Source organism: Thermobia domestica, chromosome 17 (genome assembly GCF_964235325.1).
Source record: "Thermobia domestica chromosome 17, izTheDome1.hap1.1, whole genome shotgun sequence".
NCBI lineage: Eukaryota > Metazoa > Arthropoda > Insecta > Zygentoma > Lepismatidae > Thermobia > Thermobia domestica.
In genome coordinates this window covers 94267203-94284723 of record NC_137470.1, presented here as the reverse complement: position 1 = coordinate 94284723, position 17521 = coordinate 94267203, and the positions used below count along the sequence as shown (strand labels likewise).

At 34.2% G+C, this 17521-nt stretch overlaps 1 protein-coding gene across 5 annotated transcripts in view; it reads left to right on the top strand.

The window, feature by feature from the left end:
- The window catches only part of LOC145673899 (piwi-like protein Siwi), a 147881-nt gene extending 130683 nt beyond the window's left edge, over nt 1-17198 (top strand). For all 5 annotated transcript variants that reach the window (XM_081743708.1, XM_081743704.1, XM_081743705.1 and 2 more), the window contains 8 exons: nt 1503-1644; nt 3735-3889; nt 4665-4795; nt 7574-7742; nt 10447-10568; nt 12383-12531; nt 13862-14009; nt 16984-17198. In XM_081743708.1, the coding sequence (XP_081599834.1) occupies nt 1503-1644; nt 3735-3889; nt 4665-4795; nt 7574-7742; nt 10447-10568; nt 12383-12531; nt 13862-14009; nt 16984-17109 (1142 nt within the window). In that variant the 3' untranslated portion in view covers nt 17110-17198. The remainder of the gene's footprint in view (nt 1-1502; nt 1645-3734; nt 3890-4664; nt 4796-7573; nt 7743-10446; nt 10569-12382; nt 12532-13861; nt 14010-16983) is intronic.
- Nucleotides 17199-17521: the final 323 nt, after the last annotated feature.

Genomic DNA, 17521 nt, shown 5'->3' with positions numbered 1-17521 from the left:
CGAAGCTTACTCTTACAGAAATGTCGTCCAAACATGAGAGAACTCGATCCAAACCCTATCCAATTACTTAAAATTGGGTTTTCAAACTATGCAGTAACCGACATGGCTCCCTAGCGAACAGGAACAACCAAGAAACGAACAGAAGCCGAACTATTCAGGTTACAGTATCACTGTTAGGAATTTATTTGCCACTGATAGTACACCGTGTGGCACTAAGACTAGAAATGAAACATCAATAGTGAGGATCTGCTACTTAACAATATACAGTATATAGGCATAAAGAAACAATGTATGGGAACAGTATAAAAACTATCAATAGCATCAGATTGGCAACGAACAAGACATAAAAAGTGAAGAACAGCAAATACTCTCAAATATGTCATTTTGTTCAGCTTGAAGTGTTCGATCGATTGATATATCTCTGATCTTTGAATAATACGATAAATTTCTAAAAATAAAGTTTAAGAGTTAACCCTAATTCTGAGCTCATTCTATTGTATACGCAGGACCGACTGGAAATCCAGAGCCTCCACCGTGTTTCACGGTGTGGGAGAGACAATTCAGAGCCTAAGCTTCTTTGGGCGTGAGAGATACATAAGTTGTAAATTAGGTGAAAGAGAACTGATCGAAGCATGTTATGCATTTTCAGTCAGTCGGTTCACTTTGCTTCTTCTCGGAGCCGTTTTCTTCAGGCTAAAGAATTTTCGGCAGTGATCAATGCAACCGGACTGTAAATGTTCAGACTATACATCTTGCGCCGGACTGTGGTAGCCGCAATAGGCTGTTCCACGTACTGATTGATTTCCATAATCGCTTTGGCTTATTCTTGCTAATAATCCTATTGAATGCTCGGCTATTCTCTTCCGTCCATTATTACTCTTCGTTTACGTTCTTTTCCAGAGTTCCTCCCAACAACTGAACACATTAACCATCTTATATACTCTTGCAATAAGTAACCACGTACCCGTAATTTGGCCTCTACAAGGCATAACGATTCTTATATCTCCCTAGTAACTACAAACTTACACAAAATCATTGGCCGTTGACTCCACCATAGATCGAATGTAACTTTAATTGATATAACCTTAAAAATCATTCTTTCAAACTAACTAATTTTAAAAATTAGTAATTCACGCATACCTCTCTTCTGTTTGCTAATAGTAAACCAAGATTAAACCTCGTGTAACCTTCTCTTGTTTTACTTCCTGCTCAGCTTCAAGTAATAATGGTAGTAATATTGATCCAAGCAGAGAATTGTCTGCAGTTAATTTTTGCGTGCTGTGTTTTTATCTTTGTTGTGTTCTTTATGCTATCTTGCCAAACGCCTTTGATTCTTTCTACTATTCTTTAACCGCTTGTTATTCTGTTATTATATTTTTAACAACGAGTTGTTTTTAGCTTGAAAGTTAGTGTGTTTCTATTTAGTATCTCCTACATTTTCTCCTACGTTGTTGTTTTGTTTTAATTGAAGATCGTAATGAAGATATTTTAACTTCTTACAGATACTACAGCGCTAATAGGAAAAGAAGTTAATTGTTGGATGGTAATAGCGCCATCAGCATATAAGAAACACGTACAAGACTTTGTCAACTCAGTTCAGTTTGAAGGGAGCAAAATTAATTTGCTTCTACATAAGCCGAAATTGTAAGTACTCTATATCTAAAACTTTTTCTAAAATGGCAAAACATTATTTCTGGTTTTCGAGGAGTGTTAATAAATTATTGGCTCTCATATAGAAGGAATTTTACTTTTTAGAAAGTCATCCATTACAAAAACGCCTGTTACACCATATATATATATATATACGTATATACAGTCCGTCAGAAAGAAATAGCACCACTTTGACAAAACTTATATTTTTAATATTAACACTATTCTTGTTCTTCTAATAGTATCCTAATGCTTATGTGTTGCTATTATAGTACCATATGAACATTAAAAGAAAACCCTGATCTTTATATATTAAGTGTTCTTACAATCCACAAATCAATCCATTGCATATTAGGAAACACCCCCTACAATTGTGCTCAGTGTTTTTTGTTTGTTTGTGTGCGTGCGTGGTTGACTGGATATGAGCAGCTTAGGGTACATAATTGTAAACGCCACTTCCGATGAAATTGGGCTATTAGATGAAATTGGTTAAGGATCGAACCACAGAACAGTATGTAGGTAGTTTAATTTCGAAAATGTACCTGCAGATGGCAGGGAAAGCTTGTTTGGTATGTGTCATTGCATTGAGTTGTATCGAAATGTTGTCTTCTTCTCCAGTTTATTCGAAAGTCAGAAACTGTGACGTCATTTTGCTTCCCCGACCCGCTCATATATATGTATACACTTCGTCGTCAGCCGTTGAGGAAGTTCGTTGGAAACACTGAAGTAATCATTATGCGTATTAACCTTGTCTGAATTGTGAGGTGCTTCTAAGTGATTTATTGTACGGTAGATGCGATAATTACTTCAATGCAAAGTGTTCTATGTTAAAACCAGCTGAAAATATTTGTAAATTGCGAACTAAAGGGGAACGTTGAAAGTGCGATAATTGCAAAGCGGAAAATAGCGACCCGATACGAAACTAAGAAATATACTTGAGAAAACTAGTGTAGCAAGTAAGTTACTAAACTGGAACGAAGTGTAACGTTTATGGCTACAAAATTTCATGAATTTTAGAAAGAAATCACGTGTTTGGAAAATACTGTTAGTGTACTAACCAAAATATCAGAACAACTTGAGAATCGAAAATCGTAATCTAAAACAAAGTATTGAAAAACTACATGGAATATTAGGCAATCTAGGACAAATATTGTAGTCAAACTAAAATTATTCTTACTTAGGAAATGTATAAATATTTAGAAATATATAAAAGTAATTATGGAGTATTGTATTGTCACCTAACTTCCGTCGCTTTGTAATATTTCGTTACAGTGGGAAATGAGTTAAATTAAGGTTACAAGGTTTGAGAACAATTTCCAACCGTTATAAGTTAAATAAAAGCATAGAAATTTAGTAATTTCACACTTTCCTTCCCATCCCTTACATCTTTTTACACTCATGCTGATGGGGGCTGAACTTGGATTTAAATGGTATCGGGGAGGTCACTATTCATTTTAGTGATCCCGAAAGCTAAGAATTGGAAATTAGTATTGATAGTTTTCGATTAATTTTATCAGTCATCCCCTTCATAACCTCACCCCCATGCCGATGGAGATGAATTTAGAATGAAAGTAACAATAAAATATTATTGTAATCTGACTTCTATAGCTATGCAAAATTTCATCATTGTAAATGTCGGAAATGAGGCCAATTAAGGTTGCAGATTTTTTTAAAAAAGAGAGCACGGTCCGTATGGTACAAATAAAACTATTCTTACCTAAAAATATATAAATATTTACAAATATAGGAAAGTAAGAGTGGAATATTGTATTTTCATCCAATTTTAGTCGCTATGCAAAATGTAATTATTCTACTACGTTAAGAAATAAGTTAAATTAACGCTGCAAGATTTGAGGATGTCCCTCAACCATTGTGAGCTAAAGCAAAGTATGTAATAGTAAAATAAAATTCATCTGAATGTACTTGCACTGTAATACTGTAAACAATTTTTAAGAACTTAAAGTTAACTTGAATTTTTTAAAAATAAATTTTGCTTAATTGTATAAGTTTGTATATCTTTGTTTAATTGTATATCTTTGTTGACAGTCTTCATTGATTCTTTCTTTGTTCTCTTGTCTTTCCAGTGAGTATTGTGTGCAGGACTCACCTGAGAAGTACGTCTTAAAATTCGACAACGGTTTGCGAAACTACAACTTAGAGATGGTGCTGTGCGTTATTCCCAAAAACAAAAATGACAGGTTGTGCGCCATATATAAGAAGAGCATTAATATCACAGGGGGTAAGTTATATGAAGATTAACTCTTATTATTATTATTATTATTATTTTTTTTTTTTACTTCAACCATAGGTTGGTGGACAACATGGAAATTTTAAAACTTTTTCTCTCCCTTTGGAGAACTGTTTTATATTTTGATAAGGTCTCTTCTTCGTAAGTGCATCTAGATATTCTATCCTTGGTGTTCTCTTCCTGGTTTTCCTTCTGCCTTTTCCTCTATCAACACGATGATCCAATCGGAATGTCGAATAAGATGATCAAGCGGTTGGTGATTCGACTATTGGTGATCATTTCATAAATCGATAACAGAATAGAAAGTAGAGTAAGATGAGTGTTTGTAGAGTTAATTCATGAACAACACATTAAGCTGGACCTTTGCATTATTTTCTTGTAAGATAACACGAATAAGGTAATAGTTTATTCCTGGTGGTAGTGTATTATTCTATTGAAAAAAATAACCTAAATGCTATTCCTTAACATGTTTTGAAACATGCAAAAACTTTATAGTTTTCAGGGAAGAAATACTGTATCTTGTTTATTATAGTATTGTTCATTATCCACATTAATAAAAGAACACTGATCAAAGCACCAAATGTATATATTAGTAATATTTGTCTATCAGTTTCGGCAACATAACATCCCCTTTATCAGGCACGTCATGCAACCTTTTCTAGATCAATAAATAATAAAAGTCTCTCTGTAAATCATCTCACTTAGTTTTGTTTTAATAAGGACCGTAGTTCTGTTTGTAATTAATTTCATTTTCTATCTGTTTCAGTTCCTGTTCAAATAATCTACAGTGAGGATATTGTCAGTACAGTCGGTCGTCAGCAATTAGCTCCAAAAGTGGCGCGTGAAATTCTATGTAAAATGGGTGGAATACCTTGGACTATACGTGTACCTATGAAGGTAAGTTTCAGATTTATCTTTAATATCCTCCTTTGAATCTTATATAATTTTATTTTATAGATTTCCAATATTCCTTGTTGTACTTGTAGTTTATAAAAAGTGTTAGTAAATAGTTAAGATTTGGGAAGGGATCTACTATTCGAAATTTTCATGTACATGTACCTACTATTTTCATGTACTCTTACGGATTTCAAGCCATGTTTACTGAATCGAGAACTATTATCAGGCATCTGTCGGACTCCTCAGTAGTTTTGTTGTAAGACTGCCTAAGTAAATAATCAGGAATACTAAATTTATGTCGTATTTATCACCTCAGAACTCGTTAAATTATTTATCACAATGACATGAAGTTTTTATTCTTTCTAAGTTTGAAAGTACTTAACTTTGTTTGAATATCTGGTAATAATAATAATAAAAAAGATTGATATTTAGTAAAATTCCAGGGAGCGAGATATACATTTAGAAATAATCTTCAAGTTCTTAAGTCCACAGTTTCCTTTAAATAATCTTCAAGTTTCTTAAGTTCCCTAGACCTCTGGGGAAGAAGTATTAATAGCTAAATAGATGAGACATTCAGAATTTGTAATACTTTCTGAATTCAGTAAAGAGTCGACTCAACGTCACGAGAAAACAGAATTTCACTTATTCTAAATATATAAGAAAAGTTATTTGTTTCCTTTCTCGGACCAGTAAGCTGAGTACTTAGACAATACATGACAACGCATTTGTTCGTTGATTTAGAATTTAGCATCTCGTTCACTACTAAAGCTCTATGAGACGTGGGTGTACAGCTTAGTGTGCGAGCTGAACCACATGAGCTTCCACTGGGAATCCAACTCGGGTCTCCTGCGCTGAAGACGCGTGTGTCTACCATATAGCCACGAGAAAGTTCACATGTAAATAAGCTTTGTTGAACTTCCTGTGTGATAAGCCTTGGGGTATTAGTGCGCCATTTTCTTCCACAGTTCTTGCGTTTCCTGCCCTTGTTAGCTAGTGGCATCTGCTGTTCTTGAACCAGAGGTAGCTGTACGAGATTGCAGTGAACAGTGATTTGGAAAGTACGTGAACGCTACACTAGAAAAAAAAAATAAAGAAACGAAAGGGCGGATGGCACGTCTCAAGCAGCCTCCTTTACCAAACAGCGGTTAAACCACGGAGACTACATTGTGTCAAATGAAAACTATTACAGGCGCTGGTTGTTTGCTCATCTTTAAGGAAAAAAGATATTAAGCCAGATTTCAAAACAGGCTTAGGTCACTGTATTCCCTTTAAGAAACATAGGTGCAGTAAAAGGCAAGAAATAAATAAAAATAAGTAAATAAATAAAAAGAGAAAATTAAAAAAATAAACAAAGCCGCAAGTGATTGGAATAAGTTACAAAAAATCCATGAAATTATCCATTTCACATAGTTTTTACAAAAAAAAAAAAAAAATAAATAAAAATAAAAATAAAAAAATAAAAAATAATAATAATAATAATTAAAATTAGGTTTTTAATCATTACTATTCCTTTAACAATTATCAATTTAAGAAATAACTTGGAAAATTTAGTTGGTTATTTTTTTAAAGAAATATTTCATTAATGTAATCGTTATTTTTTAAATGGATTAATTACAAGCTTGTATAGAACGTGTGCTTCAATATAGCGAAAGTACTCATTAAGTATAATAGGAGTTTCGTACTCTTTTACTTTAAAGACACGTAAAAATTTACCAAATAGACTGTGTGTTCCTGTGAGAGAATCGTAGTGGCCTGTCGGGTAAATTTACAAATGGTGGAAAGAATTGTGTGTGAGGTGAAAAAGTCTCATAGAAAATATGTATTTCGATTCCCGGGCAAGTAGCTTCACCTTGAAAATCCAATCACGGATATAGATTTGTGACCCCTTTGCTGCCCCTAATCTTTCTCTGCTTAACACATTTTCAAATGTATCATGTAATGAACCAATCAATCAACTTTAGAAAGAAGAAAGAAAAAGGTTCTTTCAAGTGTGTTTAAATAACAGATTAGTGAAGCTGTTTCAACTTTCAGAATACTAATTTTGTGACAATAGAGTTTTATTTTCATTGTTGAACTTATGTACAGATATACAAAAGTATGTAATTTTTCGTTAATTAAATTATTTCAACAATTTTCTGTAGAATCAAAAGTAGACGTATTTTTGTCTCCAGAAATCTGGTAACCGTACATACTAAAGAATAAGTATTTTCAGTTCTTTCAAATCTACTCCCACTCAGTAGCGTACAAAGAGTTTCATAGAGGGACTTCAAGCATCCAGTCTCATATCATTTCACTGCCCTTTAATTTTATATATAATTTAATATGGTAGCTTCTTGTTGAAGGGGGATTAAAGCTTAGAATATTTCGTTCGTGTATGCCATTACTTACATTCACAGGAAAATTGTCTGATACGTTGTAAGTAATAACTGAAAAACGTCAAATAAGTTACGAGCTTGTCTATTTCCATTAGGAATGTGGTTACGAGGTCTTCAAAGTTTTATTTATTTGTTTGTTTGTTTATTAGTATATTTTTAATAATTTTTTTTTCATTTTAAGAAGACTGAAATATGTAGAACATGTGCTGTATGAACACTGTGAAGAGTATGCACATGATAACATCTACAATGTATTAGTCAGGCTTTACTAGAATCCTTTCAGAAGTTTAAGAAATGTTGTGTTGATCATGTTTAAGCAATAGTATTTGGTTAAATTTCAAAATTATATATTCCAGTTTAAGAGCCTATTATATTACAAATGGCTATTTCACTTTTTTCCCAGGGCCATCTAATAATGGGGTTTGAAACGTGCTTCGATTTAAGCCGCAAAGGAATATTAGTAGGAGCGGTTGTGGCAACTTTGAATGACACATTTACAACTTGGTACTCTCGTACAATAACCCTTAGAGGAGAGGAAGAAATGTGCGACGGTCTTGTTCAATGTGTTTTCTGTAAGTAACTATTAATTATCTTTCCTAATACGAATAGTTCATTTAATATAGGGTTATCTCTGGACACTATAGCAGAGTGCTACTATTCGACAGGCAATTCTGTATGATGTGAATTATGTAATAAACAAACAAAAATTTTGAATTATTTGGAATTGACTTCTACTCGAGGTATAGAATTACGGAAACCGTTATAGTTTGTTGAAATAGCGTTTTCAGAAACATTAGAACGGGGCTTAAAATCTTTCGAGAAAACTCTACATATTTCTCATCAGCACGCTCCGACCACGTTTGCCCCATTTTACGGAGTATTGGTGGATCCTCTGAGCCGCATTGGAACAAGGGTAGCAGGCGAGGAGCCAACGGATGACTTGATTCCCTAAAATTTTCTTGGCCCCCAGACCACAATGCGTCATTATATGCTATATTAATACAAAATATACAATTTAGCCTGTAAGAGGTACTTTATTTTAAATTAATTGTAATCCGTTTAGGAAAGTACGAGATGAAGAAATGTAGAAAACAGCTAGGAACGAGTGATAGAAGGGGAAAATAATTATCTTTTCAGTGAAATTTCTACACAAATATCTCGGATAATTTCTCAGTGACATCATAGATTTAACGGTTGGAATTGAATGACAGTAATCGAACGAGCAGAATGGTACAGAACATATATGGATTTAGAAAAAATCAAAGTTTGAAAAGGATACAAAACAAATGTCAACGGCAACAACTTTTGACTAAGGTTGGGATGATCTTCGTGTCTCTTGGTAGGCGTCTTGAAGCTAGCAAGTGACAAGTCAATGAGAAGCAATAGGGAAGATCATATTTCTTTTTTAAAACAGCGTTGGTTTAAGTATTTTTGTTTTCCAGTTGCTAGAGGATAGGAAAATGGGAAGTCGGATGTTCTTTCGTATGCTATTTTATTTATGCGTACTTCATATTCGAGCAACAGGAGGTGAAAAGAAAGTATGGTAATCGCAGAAAATAATCGAATTCCAGATTTCAACATACTTGCAATTTTTATGGCTCCTATGTGCCGAGAACGGGATTTTTAGATGTCTGTTATAACACTATTTGGGTTTGTTTCCTTTTTGTCTCTGGAAGACATTTTACAACATTAGTTGGGTTTGTTTCCTAACAACCCTGTTCGTTATTGACCATTTTGTAAGGTATCTTGGGTTTAATTCCTGTTTGCAAAGACGGCGAACTCCATCATGCTAAAACCTAAAATAGGCTTGTAATTTATTTTAAACATGACTGGTTTTGGGATCCAAAAGACAGTTACAAACCTTTTGGAGGCATATTAAATAAAGACTTTTGTTTGGAATGTAAACCCCAAATTATTTTTGTATATGAAATTACTGAATGACTTTGGCATTTATCCTGTTTTTTTAAGAAGTAATGTAAATTAATGTACGTTTGGGGGCGCAGAAAACGTAGTTTAGAATTAACTATAAACCTGGAATTTAAAGTTTAAAGATAAAATGCAACAACATAGAGATAATTTGGAACAAGAATTTAATAATTTGATGTTTAGAAAATAAGAAATATAATTGAATAATTACAGAGCATTTGAAGGACTGGTATGATTTTTAAGACTAGGCTAGACAATACATGATCACTTACTTTTTGGTAATGGTGACGAGCAGAACCTTTGATTGACAGAATCCCGGTGTAGAAATTATTAATGAAGAATAAATTGATTTATAGAGTTTTAGTTTTATTTATTTATTTATTTATTTATTTATTTATTTATTACTTGAAAGAGAATTTGGTAGTATTTATGATTTTTGTGTTATGTTAATGTTTTTGCACATTTTTTGAACCTTCCTAGTTTTAAAAGTTATAGCTGGTTATTTGCATTGCAGAAGTTAAGACACTTTAAATTTGTTGTTGGATTATGAATTTTAAGAAATATTCAAACTGCTTCCTCATTATATATTGCCTATTTATATGTATACATATATATTACATGTTTTTCTTAACACTGTGGTACACAATAATATAGCCGCTGGACAACACGGTTTGGAACACAGAGTTCGAGTCAGAACGTTTAGGAATATGTGCTAAATACTTGTTCAACTAGTGCCAATACAGCTCAACAACATAAATATTGTTGAACCGTATAACAGTAATTTAAATATGCTGAAAAGAGAAAGAACAACTTAAATATTTATATACGTTAAATTATAAATTTAGACTGTCATGTGTATATATTTTATATTTTAGAAAGGATATGTAAAATTTATATTTTTAACACTTAAAAATCACTACACAAACACTTTACACTGTAAATTAAAAATCGGAATATACATGCGTCGACACAAGAATTTGATTAATTTTGACATGATAAATCACCTTTTATGCTAGGCCCGATAATTACGTTTTGCACTATACTCGCCGAAGACGTGGTTGTCCGGTTGGTAATCATTGTTCCATTAGCGATAATTGATTATTCTACTTTTCTAAATAACTTGTAGACAAATTTTCTTGGTTCCTTTGGGAAGAGATGACTTCATGGGCGTACTGCATTGCATCGTATCATAATTTAAATCTTACTTCTTTATTTTCACAATATTTTTTAATATATTCTCGATATATAATTTAAAATCAATTTTTTGTTGTACAGCTGTATGTTTTGTATTGTCTGTACTGTAGTTCAAGTAGAAGGATTCCTGCACTCACGTTGTGTTTCCGTTTTCAGCTGCTATGAACGCATATTCTGAAGCAAATGGAACCTTTCCTAAGAAGATTTTTCTCTATAGAGATGGAACATCAGATAAAGGGTTGACGTTTGAGTTCGAGAAGGAAGAAGCTGATGTTAGGGTAAGTAAGACGGTATAAATTTTGCACTTGGAAGATGTGATGAATATATATTTAAATTTTTATCAAGCCAATGATTAAGTTCAGGAGTTATTTAGTATTAAGAAAAATTGTTAATAAATTTATAGAGTAGTGCACGAAATTTCGTACCATTTATTTGATACTTAATGATAATTAATTAGGTTGGCTCGAATAAAATGTTCGCTCCAGTTACGTCATTTCCAAATGCCAGAAAAAAATGAAGCGTACTGGTTAATCAAAATGGACGCTGTCTGCAACCAAACACTTTTGTTATCGTTCAGCCAATGATTGGGTTCTGTGGCGATAAAATTCGTGAGTCTACGATGCAAAGAAATCTTCAACCACGGAAAGTGTTCCCTCCCAAGCAGTGATCGAGATGCCAGAAGAGGTTCTAGTCAGGGGGAGATATATCTGAACAATACAGGCGGTGAGAACGAGTTTTACACTTGAACTCATTACGAGCCTGCAACGTCCTTAGCGCGAAGGTGAATGTGCGTTGTCGTGCAACTTGAGGACATCATTTCTGTTGAACATTGCTGGATATTCACGGAAAAGTTTCCTGTGCCCTTCACGGAGTGTAGCACTGCAACGACCTACATTGATGGTTTCACCTCGCCTGAGAAATACATGATGGATCACTCCCAGTGTAGAAAACCTTACCAGCAACACCTTCTATGGGTGGAGAGGTGGATCAGGAAACCGTCCTTGCCTTCGGCCACGGCCCAACCATTTACGATTATTATAACAGATCCATTTTCATCTGAGGCTGCAATCCGACACAGGAAATTTTCCCGATTATTCCTTACAATCAAAGTAATGCATACCTCCATAGAATCCTCCTTACAATCAAAGAACTACATACGGTTCCTGTTCGCCGGTGTCAACTCATGTGGGATCCATGAGACCAAATTTTTATCCTACCGATTGCACGGAGCTGCCAAGGATAGTGGTGCGGTTTAAGGCTAACTTCTCTGCAATAACACAAATACTTTTCTGAAGGTCAGCTTCCACAGTGGCTCATCCGAACATTGATTTGGTCGTCAACGACGAACGGTGCGTTCATTTCTGACCCAAATACACTGTTAATGTCTTTTGCAGCTTGCTGTGCAGAATTTTCCAGTTTCAATTCGTAACGAAAATCACCAGCAATTGTGTGTCCTCTATAGCGCACTTTCACCCGACCCTGTTCAATAACACATTACCTCCTGACTATGTACGTACATCAGTCTATTTGATGTTTATGTACTCAGTTTGTGTCGTTAGATGCGTGATCTTAGTTCATCCTTGTGTTGTGTTGCTGAGGAGAGGTCTCCACCAGACTTCAAAGTGGACATTTCATTCGCTTAGTATTATACTGATATATTACAGAATTTGTACACAACTGATCACTATGATTAGAAAACTATTCCTACTAAATAAATTATTCGATATGAAATTTACAGCTTTAACGCAATAATTAAATTAATAGTATGTCGTTGCATGCAACTCTGTTCAGGCTTTTAACTCTAGCATTATGAAACTGCGTATTCTGAGTATCCCAAGCTGATTTTCTTTATATAATAATTTTATCTTGAGAATTAGATAATTGTGGCTTCATGAATTTGTCTTAAAATAAGTGTAATAATTGAAGTTTAAACTTGTTATTGATCTTTTTTTTTTCTATTTTTGGAAAGATGTAACAGATGATAGCGCTAATAAAAAAAAATCTTAAGTAAATTGTAAACTAGTTGTTAATTTTAAAAATGTAAGTAAATGGTTGGATAAAAATTGTTTTATAATATTTCTTTCTTTTATAGAAACTTCTTGGTATTATGTATCATGGAGCTGAAAATGTAAAATTGGCCTACATAACCGCAGATCCATCTCAGAAGACTAGATTCTTCGCGAATGGCAGGAATCCAAGATCAGGAACAGTAGTAGACAGTCGTGTTACTAAAACAGGAAGGTTGGTAACATTAATAAAATACTTCTTTTACGAGTTACCTGTAAACAGAATTCATTATCACTTTGTTAGAATAAAACGCGCTTTGTCATTAAACGCTACAGGGAGATAATAATTTTGCAATAACGAGTTGTGCCGGTGAGGGTAGTAAGTTCAATTAGCTCAGATGTTAACTTGTAATTCACTCATGAATTATTATAAATTACTTAAACAAAGAAATGTAGATGGGATGAAAACTGACAACTCACACGTCATAATGAGAGGTGTTGGTTTACTACTACCTCACACGTCATAATGAGAGGTATGGTCAGTTCACAACTACCACCCTTGAGAGGTGTGTAGTAGTTTTGTTGGGAGAGGACAATGACGTTGTAATTCATTCAACCAGAAGGTTCACGCATTCTAAAAGAATGTGGCGTGATGGAAAAGGAACACTAGTCTTTCGCTGAATTATTTTACAAATGCTTGTCTGACAATGTACAACCGTAGTCAAATGTTCTTGAAGCTGACTTAATGAATTAAATGATTTGATTTTAACAGTGATTTAAATATTCCACTAAATTTGTAATTGTAATAATTTTTAGTTAGTCCACAACATAGAGGGTGCTGCACACCATTGGAGGTTACCACACAACATTTATGGTCATCATAAAAATATTTCGATGTTCGGCAGGCTAACTGCTAGAAATGGAAAGCGAACTCGCCTTGTTCGCAGTGTATTAGGTTCCTGTCCCACAATTACGGTAATATCACCAGAGTGCTATAACTGCTCACATTTCACAAATATTTGCAATTAATGTCCAGTTCCGTGGTTTACAGATCACCTGCATTATTATTAGTGTGCATTTCTAACTCAATTACTTGTCGTGGATCTCTGTATCACGTGTTCTGTTTTGAACCATCACTTCTATTCTGTACATATTCATTTTTCCGATTGGGGTGGCCCCGGTGGCTCAGTAGAGCGTTCACCTCTGGTGCTAGGGGTCTCAGGTTCAAACCCTGCTCCCGCCAAGTGAACTTTGTGGTGGACAAACACCGTGTGCGTGAGTTTAATCGGGGTTCTCCCGTTTCCTCCCACTTTCTTCATTCCACCATTTCATTCATCTCTCATCATCACCGTCTCCTTTAGCCTAACCGGCATAACCGTGGGACGTAAAACTCAAAAATTTCATTTCATTTTCTTTTTTCAGGTTGCCAACTCACAAGTAAATAACATTGAATATTAGTTAAATAAGTAGAACTTGTACATCTGTTTATTAGCGTTGTATTTTCTTGTTAGTAATGTGTATGCTAAGCATTAAAAAGAAATCATATAATATTTTCCAACTTGCAGGCTCGACTTTTTCCTGGTTACAAGTGGAAGTGAAAATGACACCAAAGTTCCAGTGAGGTATGAAGTTCGGTGCAACACCGTCGGTTTGGACCCAGACAAACTGCAACGACTGACTTACAAGCTGTGCCATCTTGACTATTCTCAAGCAGTAAGTAGATTATTAACAATAATAATAGTAGTTTTTAATGCGATACATCATATTTATTTTTTAAATTGCTTTGCAGTTATAATTACAACTTGTGCTTTTCGATATTACCCGAACTGTTTTAGGTTTCTTTTGGTGGCATGCAAAGAAATCAACCTCAAAGTAAACGTAGATAGTTTGAACACGGTATAGCGACCACGACTAATGTCTACAGGAAAATCGTTGACAATAATAATAATAATAATAATAATAATAATATAGATTAGGTGTGAATATTTAAGTACTTAGTATAGACCAAACGAATAAGAATGAAGTGAGGAAGAGAATAAAACGTGAATTAATACAGGTTTTCTTAATTGTCCTGACTAACATCGAAGAAATTATATATATATATATATATATATATATATATATATATATATATATATATATATATATATATAAATGAAAACAAAATTCTGGGTTCGCATTGTATGAGTATGAAAGTTGGTCGCTAATACATAAAAAAAGGGGATTTCGAATGCTAATTTGTGAGAAACACATTAGGTCGAAAATATTTTTTTATTTATCTTCATTATTTCATTTTTAAAACGAAAATGAATGTAGTTCTACGCAGGGTTTCTTTCAGAAAAATCTTTCCCGGGGGATATTATAGGATGCGTGGGGGGAAATAATAGGAATTACTCAGAGGTGTATTTACGAAGGTCTATAAGACTTAGGATCCCCCTTCCCCCAGAAAAAATTAAACATTTTTTCATTTGATATGTAATACGTAATAGTAACTAGGTTGATTACTATTTTGAATGTAGCCCCCGTTTCAGAAAAAAAAAAAAAAAACAATTCTAAATATAGCACCGGTGTTACTGTTTTAAAATAACGAAATTGACAGAACAATTTGATTGTCCACATATTCGATAGAGATAAAAAAAGTACATTTTTACTAATTTTATTCTCCTTATAAAAAAGCGAAGTGATTACAAAATAAACTGGTAAATATTAAGTAATAAATTTTATTATAACGCAAACACCTCCAAGCATGTATTTATTTTGAAACTACACTGTTTCATTTCTTTTTTATTTGCTCTGAATTTTCTAAATGAATTGCAGACATCAAAGAAATTTTAATTTGAACTAGGGCTAATGACTAAAGTTTTTCAAAGTAACCCTTTTTTACACTAAATGAAATTACAATAATCAGTCACGAAACTAGCCTATGCAAAAAAAAAAAAAAAAAAAAATCATTGTCCCTCAAACCAGCTTTCAGCAGCCTGTGTGACGCCAGAAATGTCCTCAAAACGGGTATCCTTCAGGTGTTTTTTCAGGTTGGGAAATAGGAAATAGTCAGAAGGAGACAGGGCTGGGGAGTAAGGTGGGTAGAGGACCAGTTGGAATCCCACAGTAGCCAATTTGGCAGCAACAATGTTGGACTTGTGTACTGATGCATTATCGTGCAAGATCATGATGTTTTTGTGGGCTTTCCACGGCGTTTCCTCTTAATTGCCTCTTTCAGCAAGTCTAGAAGATTAACGTAACAATTCTCCGGTGATAGAAGCGCCATTCGGTAGGTAGTCCACAATTATAATGCGATCTTTGTTCCAAGAAACGGACGCCAGGACATTTTTGGTCGATTTCTGGATATAGAACTTTTTGGAACGGGGGAAACCGCTATGGCGCAACTCCTTTGACTGTTGATTGATTTCGGGATCAGAAATATGAAGCCAAGTTTTATCCTTTGTCATTAGTCTAGCCAAAAGTGATTTGTCTTTTCAAAATAGGCCAAGCTGGCTTTGACTTCTTCAACAAGTTCCTTCTTTGGATCCGTACTCCAAGTTTCGGCACCCATTTTACTGGAAGCTTGCACATGTGTAGAATTCTGATAATAATATAACAAACTCGCTCCCTGGAGGTGTCCAATATCTGGACAATCATTTTAATGGATATTCAATGGTCCTCAAGAATCAAACCTTGGACAGCATCGCATGTTTGCTGGTCTTTTGAGGTTGACGGGTGTCTGCTAAGGGGCTCCTCTTCCACCGTGAAATGACCAGTCTTAAAAAGCAATATCCAGGTTTTTACTCGGCTGTATGAAGGACATTTCTGCCCCAGTGTTTGACACATCTCTATATGAATTTCTTTTGCGTACTTTTTCTGGAGCCATAAGAACTTTATAACGGTCCTAAGCTCCGACAACGTGAAACTTCCTCGTGCCTCACCTTCTACCTGCAATGACAGATATACAATTAGGATCAATTGATTTTTAACTCAGTTACCTATTAAGATATGAGGCTTTCATATGCCAACAATTTTATTTGTCTATTCAATTTAAGGGAACAAAGCCAGGAACTTTTCAGCCTCTCTCGTATATATGTACTTTAATAAAATTTAACAATTTTCTGGGGTGTAATACTTTCCGGTCACCCTGAAAGATACACTGGCTGTATGCGCCATGGCTATGCCTTTCAAACTAAAGAAAATGGATGATTAATGAAAGTGACTAATTAAAAAATAATTAGTGGAATGAAAATGTGAGAGGAAACAGGGACTCGAGAAAACCCATTGACACAACACTATCCACCAGAAACTCACATGGGCTTGTATCGAACAAGTGACCCCTCACACCAGAGATGGGCACTCTATCACTGACCCACTATGTCCCATTTTGGGGGGATGGTGGCTCAGTGGTAGAGCGCTTACCTGTGGTGTGTGGGGTTCCTAGTTCGATCCCCGTCCAAGTAAGTTTGTGGTGAACAACATTTGTCCGTTGGTTTTCTCGGGGTACTTCCGTTACCTTACATAATCTCATTCCACCAATCATTCAATCAACATTCACTTGCCTCAATCATACGTTTCCCTTAGTCTCAGGGGCATAATCGTGAGACATTAAACTGAAAGATTTCATTTCATTTCTTGTTTCATTTTTGTATTATTAAATATACATATATTTGTTTTACAATATCCATTTTTCTTTCTTTCCCAGAAACCAGCCATGTTACCAGCTCAACTCTTATACGCGCACAGGCTTGCAACATTAATTGCACGGTTGTTGCACTCAGTCGCAAATCCAGTACTGAAAAACGTTTTATACTACACAAATATTGAATAACTGATGTAACTGAAAACGAAAATATTTTCCTTTGTTTTGAGTATTTTATATTAATTTGTTATATACATTAAATTGTAATTGTAAAAATATACTAAAAATTGTTGTTATTATTTTTAAATAAATTTAAAAGTTACAAATGCATTAATTATTCATTTGTAGAAAACAGCAACAAATCTTACTTGTAAGTTTTTGTGAAACAATGAAATACGTTGTTACGAACATCAGATTTATAGGCTCGTAGAAAGGAAGGGAATATTTGATTGAGGTCTATGCTTGTTTATATTTATATAATATAATATATATATGTGTGTGTGTGTGTGTGCAGCACCTCAAGAAGGGTTTGGAAACCCCCTAAAGTTTACAAGAAATTAAGTCGTTTACAAAAAGTTAATAAAAGAACGAAAAATGATAA